Source organism: Apis dorsata, unplaced genomic scaffold (genome assembly GCF_000469605.1).
Source record: "Apis dorsata unplaced genomic scaffold, Apis dorsata 1.3 scaffold_943, whole genome shotgun sequence".
NCBI classification, from domain to species: domain Eukaryota; kingdom Metazoa; phylum Arthropoda; class Insecta; order Hymenoptera; family Apidae; genus Apis; species Apis dorsata.
The window spans coordinates 129,675-143,304 of record NW_006264053.1 but is presented as its reverse complement, the minus strand read 5'-3'; the positions used below and the strand labels follow the sequence as shown (position 1 = coordinate 143,304).

Sequence of the window (13,630 nt, the reverse complement as noted above, 5' to 3'; positions counted from 1 at the left end):
TTTGTCAAAATTTTTTAGATTCATTTAATATATATCGCTCATTAAAAAAAAAAAAAAAAAATACTAAGATGTACTACGACGAAAAATATTGTATTTACTATAAATTTATTGCGTAAATTCTTTTTTGTCAAAACTTTTAAATTCATTTAATATGTATCGCTCATTTGCTACAATAATAATATAATTCAAAATTTTCAATTTTTAAGTTATTGGTAATGTCTTTAAACAGATAGTATAAGCTGCTAGAATAATGTTTTGAGAGAAGAACGTAACGTTTTTGAGAAAAGAATTTGAACGATTTTTTCCTTTACAGATTTAGAAACAATTCGGTTGGAATGTCAATAATTCTGAGATCTAAGACATTTCCAACCATACTAGTCTCAACAGTAATCATCATCATTCTACTTGAGAAGAATTATTGCAAATACATACGAAACAGTTTCCTAGAAAAACAGCGGACTTTATAAATGATATAGCACCTTAAACTTATTCTAGAAATTTTCCTTAGATTGAGGGTATCGCTCAATCAGGGAGCTGGTCCACAATGTTTTTGAATACCTATGTACCCCACTGAAAACCTGTAGCTCACAAGATGAGCATGGAAAGGGCTTTAGGGAGTATTAGCATTTTGACAAAACTGTCCGAAATCTCAGAACTTTAGAATATTAGAATCATTCGAATTCTCAGAATTTCCAGAACCGTCCGAATGTTCAAAACTTTCAAAACACTAGAACCATCCGAATTCTTAGGATCTTTAGAACTTTCGAATTTTTAGAATTCTTTAATTTTATAAGAATCTTCTGAACTTAGAACTTTACCAAATTTGTCATCTCGAACTTTAGTGATAATGTAAATGTATTCATATGGACTTTGCTTTTGATCATCTTACAATCGCACTTGCAATAGCAAACTTTGTTTTATTATACAAATTTATTACTATATACCATAATTCTAGAAACGAATTGAAGGTAACAAATAAAGAAAATATTTTTCTCTATATTATAGTAAAATTCTGTAAATGATTTTTTGAATTGTGACCTTTCTCTTTAACATTTTAATATGTAAATTTTTTTACTAATTTTTATAACAATTCAAAATATTTAAACTTATTTTCTTTAAAATCATACTTTTGAAATTATAAATATAAATCAATATTATAGCAAATAAATTGATATACAAAAATCATTAAAAAAAATAATTATACAAAATATTCTAATCATAAAAGTAATTAATACATGCAAATTAATAATAATCTTCGAGACTATATTTGAATAAAAATGAAATTATTATTTATTTGAATGTATATATTTATATTATATGCATATATATGCATTTTGTAATATGCATATATTTCTATTATCTTAAAAATATTAATAATAAGGTATAAACACAAGTTTTATTATTTAAAATTAATTATAATTTTAAAAATTTTACAATAGTTGATAGAAGTTTAATTTAAAATATTAACGTAAAAATTTTTGGATTTTTTTTTTTATGTATTTTTATAAATTTGTACAGAAAAATAATAATCTTAATTGGTTTAGGAATTATTCGCATGTAAAGTTTTATACTTACTAATAGATTTTTTATTTGAAGAATAAAATTCGTATGTTAAAAGAATAAAATTCTTCAAGTTAAATAAGACCAGCATGACAAATTCAAATTACGTATTGATAATTTGTTTTTTTTTTTTTTGCTTTATGCTTACTTTTTCTTTTTTTAAAGTTAATTAATTATTAATCCAAGAGATATAATAATTAATCTGTACATAGTGATTATTTTTTTATTTTTTTTTATTATTTTTTTAATCAGTTATAACTAAAAATATATTTTTTTGTTACAGATTTAGTTATTTTTTTATTATCTTTTTAATCAGTTATAACTAAAAATATTTTTTTGTTATAGATTTAGTAGAAATTGTATAATAGACAAAGACAAGAGGAATCAATGTAGATATTGCAGATTAAGAAAATGTTTCAAGGCTGGCATGAAAATGGAAGGTGAGCACAAAAATTTTATTGATTTATTGTTTTTTACTTTCAATTAAAAAAAAATAATAATAAAAAAAATATATTCTCTCTTTAAATTATTTTGAATTATTAGAATTAATCATAAATGAAAGAAATTTTAGATTTTCATAATATTTTAAAAAAAAAAATATTTATATCAAAAAAATATTTTTAAAAATTTATTGTAATATAATAATTTTTTAAAATAGAGTACACATTAATTTCAATGAGCATGAAATATATATATAATTATAATTATAATTTAGTAATTTTAGTTATGTATAATTAATAACTACCGTTCACATATTAATAATCGAGAAACATATATAATATAAAAAAATATTTATATGCAATATTAAACATATTGTACTGAAATAAGTATATTTTAGTATAGTTATATTTTTAATTTTTTTAATTTTAATATAGTTGTATTTAATTTAATCAATGCTACATTATTAAAAATTAAAAATCTTTGTTTTAAATTATTTTTCAGGAAGAATAAATTGAATTCAATGAATCTTCAATAATGTTTTTTCAAATTATATGTATGTAGTCTGCAACATAATGATAGCATATTTTATGATTTTTCCAATATTTCCCAAGATTAATACAATAAATTAATAAATTTTACATATATATTTATATAAAATATTCTATTCTTAATAATATAAAAAAAATCAACCGCACTTTTTTTTATATATTTTTTTTATATTTATATTTTTTTATATAAAAAATATATTTAACAAAATGAGAATACAAGTACAATAAATAAATTATTATTTATTGTTTGAAAATTGAAAAATTTCTTATATATTTTAATCATAAAAATTGCTTATTACATTAGATTTCAAAGATAAATGAGTAAAACAATATTAATATTTATTATATTTTTAAAAAAATACACAAATAATAATTCACAAATAATAATTTTTTCCCAATATTTTTATCAATCACATCATTTTTTTTTATAAAACGAAATTTGATTTATAATCATAGAATTTTTTTTATGAAATTATTCTATTCTTAATGTACATGTAATATAAAATTATTATATACTATTTTGTTTTAATCCCAAAAAGATATATTGAAGAAAGTATATATACATATAAATGCAGATTTTTATTCTATTAGCTTTCTAGAAAAAAATAAACTATAAACATATTTTTTATTGTTAATAGATTGAAAATAAATTAATTTCAAAGTAATATATCTTGACAAGAAATAATGTTATGATGATAAATCAAATTTGATTTTATTTTTATATTATATCTGAGTTTATATAAAATAATAATAATCTAAGAGATCGAAATCAAAAAATGATTTCAATTTGATACTCTCATAACTCTCAAGAAAAATATCCCTGAATATCAATATTTGAGAATCAAATAACTGCATTTATCACACGAGTATCATACGAATAGTTTATTCATTTTTTTTTTGTTTTTTTTTTCTTAATATGACAGAATGCATAAAAAATTATTTAAATCGTTAAAATGAATCATCATATTAACATATATTATATCAATGTATTAACATATATTTTATCGAAAATATTCGAACATCAATTATAGGATAAAAGGATAAGAAAAAAATTTTTTTACTTTTATGTTTAAAATTTATAATAAACTATACACTCTATTGTATTATTTTAAACTTACATGTACTAAATAATTAATATGATAGAATAAACAAAAACATTTATCAATTTTAATATGATTTGTAATGATTATCTTTTTATTTGAGAAAAATTTTTAATCTTTTTGTTAAAAAATTTTGTTAAAAAGTCGAACTGAATCATTATTATTTGATATATCTATTATTGATTTAGATTGTAAAAATGTAACAATTTTATTACTATATTAATGAAAACTATTGAAATTAAAATATATCAATATATCAATATATTAAATATATATCAATATATCAAATTTTAATTGATAAAATTCTAAATATTAAGGTATCCCATAAGTTTCTTTCGCATCATGCTAAAAATGACTGACTATTTTTATAAACATATAGATTTATCTATAAGCCATTTATAGCATTAGTTTCAATCGTCTCTTTCAACGTTCGTACGTTTCGTTAGTGACACAGTTCCTTTAAAACTTTTTTTTACACTGTTCAATATGGATAGCCAAAAGAAGCGACATTTTATGCTTCATTGTTTTAAAAAAAAAAAGTGATTATGCAAATGATATTGCAGAGAAGATTTGTACTGTTTACGAGAGTGGTAGTACTATTACGATCGCCCAGCAGTGATCGATACGGACCTTACTAAGGCCATACTCATTAAAAACCGCGATATAATATATGCCACTACATTCCCAAGAAAATAGTACATAATCACTTATAAATAAAGATGAGATATGTCAATCGATGTAAAGTTTAAGTTCTACAGATATTGATGTGACCGGTCTTATGAACTGCGTCTCTACGTGCGATTGCCTTCTTCAGTGACATAAAAGAGATTCTTTTTTAAAAATGTCACTGGAAATGAGACTTGGATTTTGTACCAAAATGTGCATCGAAAACGCATTTGATTTAAAGATAATACTATTAATAATAATATTTTGATTAAAGATAAGACTTTCAAATGTCGCAAAGCCTGAATTTCATTCAAAGAAAATTCTTTTGGAATTAGAAAGATCTACTATGAGTTTTTTTTTCAAGATGAAATCATTAATTCTGCAAAATATTATAATCAGCTTGATAAATTTGAAAGACATCATAACAGAAAAACAGCTAAAATTAGTAAACCGATGAACTCATAATACAAAAACGCATGTTGACTATAAGAGGAAAGCTGTTACAATTTGATTGGGACATTCTACCATCTTCTGTATTTCCCAGATTTTGCTCTATCTATTACTTCCTGTTATTAAAAAATTCTCTCCATGATAAACACTTTTAATCCGTAAGCGAAATAAAAACGCACTTCGAGGAATATTTTGCAAATAAACTCCAACAATTTTGGGAATAACGCGAATAATGAGGCTTCCATTTTTGAAAAATGAAAGAAGGTAATAGAGCAAAACGATTCGTATATAACATAATAAATCCACCTTAAACAACAAATATCATGTGTATTCATTTCGTATCAAAAAAAAAGAAAAAAACTTATAGAACACTTTAATATAACAATTAAATATAGTATATTACAATAAAATAATAATTTAATAACAATATTTTTGAATTTATATTTATATTTATAAACCACAACTTATTTAATATATATCAATATTAAATTATGTTAAATTTTTAATAAATTACGACATAATAGCCATTTAAACTGTTCGATATTATAGTTGTAATAAAAATCTCAATAGAAAATATAATATTAATTTTATATGCAAAAATTATTTTCAAGTATATATAATTTTATTAATATACATAATATATTAACTACAAATTATCTGAATTTTGAAAATTGTATATTATAAATATTTGGAAAATATCGTTATAAACATATATATTACCACACAGCAAAAATGTTAAGAAACATTAATTATGAATATTTCTCTTTTTGAATATTGAATATTTATATTTTAAATTTAATATAATAATATAACATAATGTTTTTTGTCTAAATATATATAATTTATTTTTATTCTTCGTTATGTCATTTATTTTTAAAATCAATAATTACATTGAAAATATAATTCTATTCTAGTATATTTCTTTATAATGATTCTAATTTTGCCACTTATGATATAAACAAATAAAAATAAAATTTCAGAATTTTGTAACTAAAATTTGAAATTAATTTGAAATTAATATATAATTTTATTTAAATTTTATTAAAATATAATGTAAATTATTTTTAAAAATAAATTAAAAAATTAAAAAAAAATGTAAACATATTAAGTATTTCTGATAATTAATTTAGACAATATATTTCAAGTTCATTAAAATTTGTTATGTGTATTCTATTTCTATCAATTAAATATTTATTCATATTTAAAATTTTTCAAATTAATTGATCGCTGAAATAAAAATTAAAATTATAATAAATATTAGATTATATTAGTTTAGAGAAATATTGAAAATCATAAGATATCTTATAGATTCGCAGAGTGTAGAATATATATATATATTTACTTTGAATTATTAACTATCTATAGTTGTTATTTCTATAGAATAATAAATTCAAGTAAATATTGCATTAAATTTTAAGAAATTAATGCAGATTTTTTGTTTATGCATTAATTTTTTATTATTCATTAAATTAGATCAAAATAAATTGGAAATGTATTAAAAAAATTGAAACAGAATTAAAAACAGTTACAATCGAAATAATCTTTGAATAATTATATTTAAAAAAAGATTTTAAATTGAGAATTATTTTTAAAAAAAAATTTTAAAAAATATTAATAAATTTATATTGATATCCCAATTTAAAGTCATGCTATTATCAATAGTAATAGCCATATTGCAGTCGTATTTTTAGAATTAAGGATTTAAACCGAATATGACAAATATAGTAGAATAAAAAAAAACCAAACATAAAAATATAAAAAGTGATCCTGTAAAAGTATCTTGATTGAAAAAACTGTTAAAAGTAATGATAGTTGACTATTGAAAACGATCATATGAGACTTATAAGGGGAAAGAATCCTTCGTTAGGATTACCTATCTTCATATGATGCTGTTAAAAATCATGCATTATATAAATCTTATTGTCTTTCTTTATCACACAATCGAATCTGTTCATATTAACAAATAGCAGGCTAGAAACAAAAATGCACGTATAAATAAATCGCATTCTTTCTAGGATTTTTCAACAGTAAATATAAAATTTTATCTGATAGAACAATCAAATAATCAGGCAAAATGGACATATCTCCAAACTTCTTTTTTCGTTAAGATCGAATTTTCTCTAACGGAAGAAAAAATTGAATAGACAGAATGTAACATTAAAAAATATAAAATAATAGACAAGACTGATAGCTTGAACAGTTGGCAATTAATACAAAACTAGTGAACAAAGAATATGAAATTGATAAAAATATAGCATAAGTAAAAAACTCAAAACGGACACATAGACTTAGAATATGGACTTAAGATATTTTTATTATTTACTAAATAATCATATTCTGAATTCATAAATATTATTATTATCATTAAAATAAATGCATAATATATACAAGATTCAATATACATACAAGGTTCAAATAAAATATAACAAACTGTTTTTTCAAAAATCATTAAAAATATCAAATTGATTTTTGTTTTAAATTAAATAATTCAAGAGATTGTTTTTTAGCAAATTTATTTGAGATAATTATAAAGTGGAAAAAGAAATTAGATTTTTTTTAGATTTTATAAATTGATATTATTTTATTATATAGAAAAATACATATGGATTGCAATTAAAACTGAAATTTATAAAAATTTATGAAAATTATGATAAATTTATGATTATAAATAAAACATGTGATTTCAGCATGATAATATATTTTGTTTATAATATAATATTTTCAAAATTTCAAAACAAATTAATCAGAACTGATCCTGTGTCATGACTGATCTGATGTCATTAGTTTTTTTTATAAGATTACATAAAAGATAAAATGATAGAAATTGCTTCTACAGCAAAGAATGATATGAAAAGAAAAAAAATACATATTGCTTCTACATCTATTATTTCAAATGTATTATTTAAAAATAAATAAATATTATTATATATAAAAATAAATAATATAATAAAAATAAATAAATATTATTTATGTATTTAATGTACAAAATAATATTTGCAAAAGATTTAATACTTATATAATTATATATTATGTATAATATTTATATATTTAATAAAATAACAGTATTGATATTTTATATTTTGCATTTTCTTTTCGTGTTTACAAAACTTTCCTAAAATAAATTTTTTGCCTTAATTTTAAAACTATATACAATAAAAAAAAAATATTTCAAAAACAAGAACTATTTATATAACAAAAAAAATGTTTAAATTACTTTTTATTTGAATTCGTGTATATATATATAAATAATTTTTTTGAATTTTATTTTTATATAGCCGTACAAAATGAAAGGGATCGTATAAGTTGTAGAAGGCCAAGTTACGAAGAACAGAGTAACAATGGAAGTGGACTCTCTGTTGTTTCCCTTCTTCAGGCAGAAATGCTCAGTAGACAAGTTGCCTCTCTCGAGGTCAGTTTGTATAAATTATTTTAGTACAAATTCATTTTCGTATTGAATAAAATTTATCAAATTATATTTATAATTATTTATACATATAAATTGAAATAAAAAAATGTTGAAAATCATGATAAATTGAATTGTAAATTATATTAATTATTCCAAATCTTCGTTTCAATTTTTTAATTATTTAAATTAATATAAGTTTATTTTTTATATTTTTCAAAATTTAAATAAATTAGCAATAATGATTACAAAACAAAGATGGAAAATTAATTAATATTTTTAAACTTAATATGAAATAATAATAAAAAAAAAATATAAGTAATAATAAATAATATAATAATAAAATATAATAATTAATCTTTTGTAATATCAATTAGAAACAATATATTTTTTTTATATAATAATACTTCTATATTTGCATAAAATGCATATTTTATGATCAATTATGAAAGAAATATATATGATATCTTTACAATATCTAAACGCGATTAATTTTCTCAAATTGATTCATCTTCGATAATGCAAGCATTTTCTATATTTTGAAAACGACAAAACAACTTGAATTTTTTTGTTGAAAAATTGAAATTAGTTTTCTATATATATAACATAAAAAAATTATTTATTTAAAAAATTAATTAAATAATTAAAATTATAAAAAAAATTTCAAAGAAGTTTCAATTGATCAAAATTAATTAAAGAAAATAATAAATTTTATAACTTTTTATATTCTTTATAATTTTTATCTGAACTTATAATGAAAATTAAAAAGGTAGTTTTGAAGATTTATATCAATTATGTACATAAATACATTTCAATAAACATTAAAAATTTTATGAAAATTAGTTGCTATTTCATCGAACATTGCTATGAGCTACAAACAATTAAAAATATAGATAAAAATTACAGATTTAAAATTTTCATAAAAAATCTTTTTTACATTTTTCAATATTTATTATTTATTTTTGCATTAATCAATTTTGATAAAATGTCATATGTAATTAATATGATCTAGAGAATATGTATATTTCAAATTTTTATTATAAAAAATTTAAAACAATAAAAAGAAAATTGTAAAGAACGATCTTTACTATTTTTCTCATAATTGTAATTTTTTCAAAATTTTTTTTATAGATGTTATAAACTAATATAATAAACTATATAATATATATAGTATAGATATAATAAACTAATTTTTCTAATTTTTTAAAAAAAATCATTTAATCCAACTTTAAAAAAGTTATTGTGTTTTAATTATATAGATAGATTTATATACTATTTATCTGTATGATTTACTGTATAATTATTAAAATATATTTATGAAGATTTTTTTAATACTACTAATCAAATACTAATAATCAAAGGAAAAAAATATTTCCATTTCTTAATTATAATATAATATATATAATATGATAATTTATATCATTATATATTATAAAAGTATTATATAATATATAATATTCCTTTTATTAAAAATAACTTATAATTATTAATTAATAAAATATCAAATATATAATATAACTACTATGTTATTCAATAAATCGAGTAATGAATAATACGAAATTATGTTTAAACAGCTAGGCAGTGAGATCGACTTGAGCACGAAACAAATTGCCAATATAAATGACGTTTGCGACAGTATGAAGGAACAGCTTCTTGTTTTGGTTCAATGGGCCAAATACATACCAGCTTTTAGTGAGTTAACTCTTGATGATCAAGTGGCCCTTCTAAGGGCACACGCAGGTGAACATCTACTCTTAGGTGTTGCTAGGCGCAGCATGCAACTTCAGGATGTTCTTCTTCTTGGAAATAATTGTATCATCACCAAGAACTGCCCTGGTATGTTTTTCTATTTCTTATTGGGTGATGGTTAAATGTCTGTTTCTTTGTGATTAATCTCTTGATAATAATAAAAAGTGATTTGAAATATCATTATAATAATAATGAAGAAATTTAATCCTATAATATAGATAAATAATCTTCACTTTACATCTTTAAATATATTATTATTATTTTCGAAAATTTGTTTACTATTTTCTATTTTAGTGAAGGGATTATACAAAAAAAACATAAATAAATACCAATTCTTTGATTTTATGAATGACAAAATGAAATGAGAAAAATATAAAATTTTACAATTTTTTAATTTCATTTTTTTTCTTCTTTAAATACAGTATTCCTCGCTTAGTAGACGCATGTTGGATCTGCAACGCGTCTGTTATTGATATGGACCATATGGTATGTACCATCTTTCGTTTCTTCAATGTATCAAAGACAAAATTGAAAAACATTGAATTGAATGTGAGTGAAATAAAGAAAAAAGCTCGTCATTTAATCGTATATATATTAAATTCATGTAAATACAATTTTATTTAATATTATTTTTATCGGAGAAACTTTAATAATTTCGTTAAATTAATCTGTAAATAAAAAAATAGATAAATAATAATTTGTAGATAAAATAATCTATGGATAAAAATTTTATTTTTCATATTTTGATATTTTATAATAACTAGTCATCGATAATATATTGATATCATTGATTACGAATCGGAAATGATATAGATATTTTTTCCATGAAAGCAATTTCAAAAATTAATGTAATTAATTCTGCATCTATTAATTCTAAGCAGAATGAAAAAACAGAAATAAGCGAGAAATACTGTATTTTTTTTAAATATTTCGTTATTATATATAATATAATAATATATAATTAATTGTAAATTGCTTCAAATATAACAATAAAATTTTTATATAAATTTTAAATTTGTAAATGACTTTTATTAATAACATTATAATAAAAAATAATATTTTAAATAAATAATAAATTGAATAATATAAAAAAACAAAATTTTTATTATATTAATAGTAAGTTTGCTGAAGAACATATATTTATATGAAAAGAATATTCAAATATGAATTTATGAATCAAGGAATTAAGAAAAGTAATTAATATAATATTTTATTAATTAATAATTTGTAGATTAACTCAAAATTTTTAAGAATGAAATTAATTTAATTGTTTAAAGATTCATCTATTAATTGATGAAAACATGCTTCAAAAAAAATTCATACAATTATGTGCCATTAATAATTTTTAAGATTTTATAAAAGACAATATAAAAGACAGAGACAAATAATTTAATCATTTTATAACATTCTATTTGCCAATTTGTTTTATGAATGAAAATATTATTTATTTTACTAAATATTATTAATATTTTAAATATTATATTTTAATTTTTACTTATCACAATATTTGGCTTTCTACAAACATATGCATTATCTATAATTGAAATAAGAATAATTTTACGTGTAACTTCAAATGTTTTATATATTCTACATATTTAAAATTTTTAATTTATTAAAATATTTAAACTATTTAATATATAATTATAATGCTTCTTATTCAATTGCAAAAAAAATAAATATGATATGAAATAATAAATTTATTATAATAATACAAATTTATAATGATTTATAATTATGATAATGATATTATCATATCATTATTATTATATAATGATAATAATAATTACGATAAATTAAATTGGATATAACAATGAAATAATTAAATTTAAAATTAAAATATAGATAAAAAATAAAATAAAAAATAAATTTTTATTGCAATTTTATTTATCCACATTTGAATAATTAGTTTATAGTAAAAAGATTTTTTCTCGAAAGAATTGTATTACAAAAATTATAAATATCAAATTAATAAATTTCATATTTCATTTCTAAAAAATTATTTTTTCTAAACAGAAAATGAAAGAAAAAATTTGAATTTATTAAATTTATCATCAATTGATTATTACATCGAAATATTTTTCTTATAGCTGCATAATTTTTCATACGGAATAAAACAGACAAAAATATTATTCCAGCGTAAAGATTCTATCTCATTGTTCTATGTGATATCATCGACAAATAAGATTTTAATAAATTACAAATTGCAAAAGGAATAAAAATAAATCACATTTGTTTGAAAAAAGTTTCAAAACAAAATAATATAATTTTTAATTAAAATATTATATAATTTTATATAACAAAAATATTCATTTATTATTGATTTTTTTTTATTTATTTTATTTATATTTATTTATTTGTATTTTAAATTATTATGTATATTGTTATAGAGAAAATTCTCCTAATGATTAATGCTTAAAATCTTTTTTAATAATAATAAATATATAATAAATAATAAAAATATAATATTTTATGTTTTTCTATCTTACTTTATTTATATATATAAATTATTCAATATTCAAAAGCATTAAAATAATCAACTTTATTATAATAATTAAATTAATTTTGATAGAATATAATTTTGAGATCATAAAATACTATAAAATGTATACACGTTTACATGTATATACATAATATACATAAATGGCTTAATACTATTTATATATATAATAATCATAAAAGTAAAAATTGTTAAATAATTCGGAATAGTTTTAATATATTTTCTAATGATTATAAATATAATTACCAAAGTATTCGCAAATATAAGTTCAATTTTAAATATTGAATTCTTTTCATTATTTTTCAAATAAACTAGTTTTTTTTGTTTTTTCTTTACTTTTTTCAGTTTTCCAATTTTCTTAAATTTATTTTTTAAGTTTCTCTTGTATTTTATTTTTTTTTCTACTTTTTTTTTCTTTTCAATCAATTAAAATATTTAAAATAACATTTTTACTTTTTTCAAATTTGTTTATTTTTTCTTTCATTCTGATTTTTCTTGACATCAAATAATGAAATTTTAGAATGTTTTTATAAATACTGATAATATAATAAAATATTAGATATTATTTAATATCTCTTTTTAAAAATATTAAATATTTTGTGTATATTCATATTCTCATTCACATTTATTTATTCAAAATTATGTTTGAAATAATTTATATAAATACAATTATGAATAAAATATTAAAAATAATATAAAAAAATATAAAAAATAATTTAAATAATTCTTTTTATAATCAAAAAATTATTAAATTTATTATATTGACATTATTTATTATGTGTATTATTTTTTACATTTTAAATATAACATATATAAATTTTATATATATCTATTTATTATTTTTATCTTTTCATTTAAATAACATAGTTCATTAAACTTTGATAAATAAATAATTAAAATATAAATAAAAAAGTTCTTAAAATTGATAATAATTCTGTAAATAATTGATAATAATATAATATTATTATAATATTAATATTAATTAATAATTAAAATAATATTAATTTATTCGAAATATTAAATTTAATTATTTTACAGTTTTTCTTTTAATAAATTTTTCCAAAAGTTGATAAAAATATTCATAATTACAAATTTAAGGAAAGGCTAAGGAAAAGCTAAATAATTTGCCTTATTTTTAAAAAGCTTTATTTTTAAAAAGCTTCATTTTTGCCTTATTTTTAAAATCAAAAAAATAAATATTTTTCAATAATTTTTT

General features: G+C 18.3%; 1 protein-coding gene across 3 annotated transcripts in view; it reads left to right on the top strand.

Annotated features, from left to right (window-relative positions):
* The window catches only part of LOC102671005 (hepatocyte nuclear factor 4-gamma-like), a 108,987-nt gene that overhangs the window by 87,897 nt on the left and 7,460 nt on the right, over nt 1-13,630 (top strand). For all 3 annotated transcript variants that reach the window (XM_006623766.2, XM_006623767.2, XM_006623768.2), the window contains exons 3-5: nt 1,906-2,000; nt 8,041-8,174; nt 9,743-10,004. In XM_006623766.2, the coding sequence (XP_006623829.1) occupies nt 1,906-2,000; nt 8,041-8,174; nt 9,743-10,004 (491 nt within the window). The remainder of the gene's footprint in view (nt 1-1,905; nt 2,001-8,040; nt 8,175-9,742; nt 10,005-13,630) is intronic.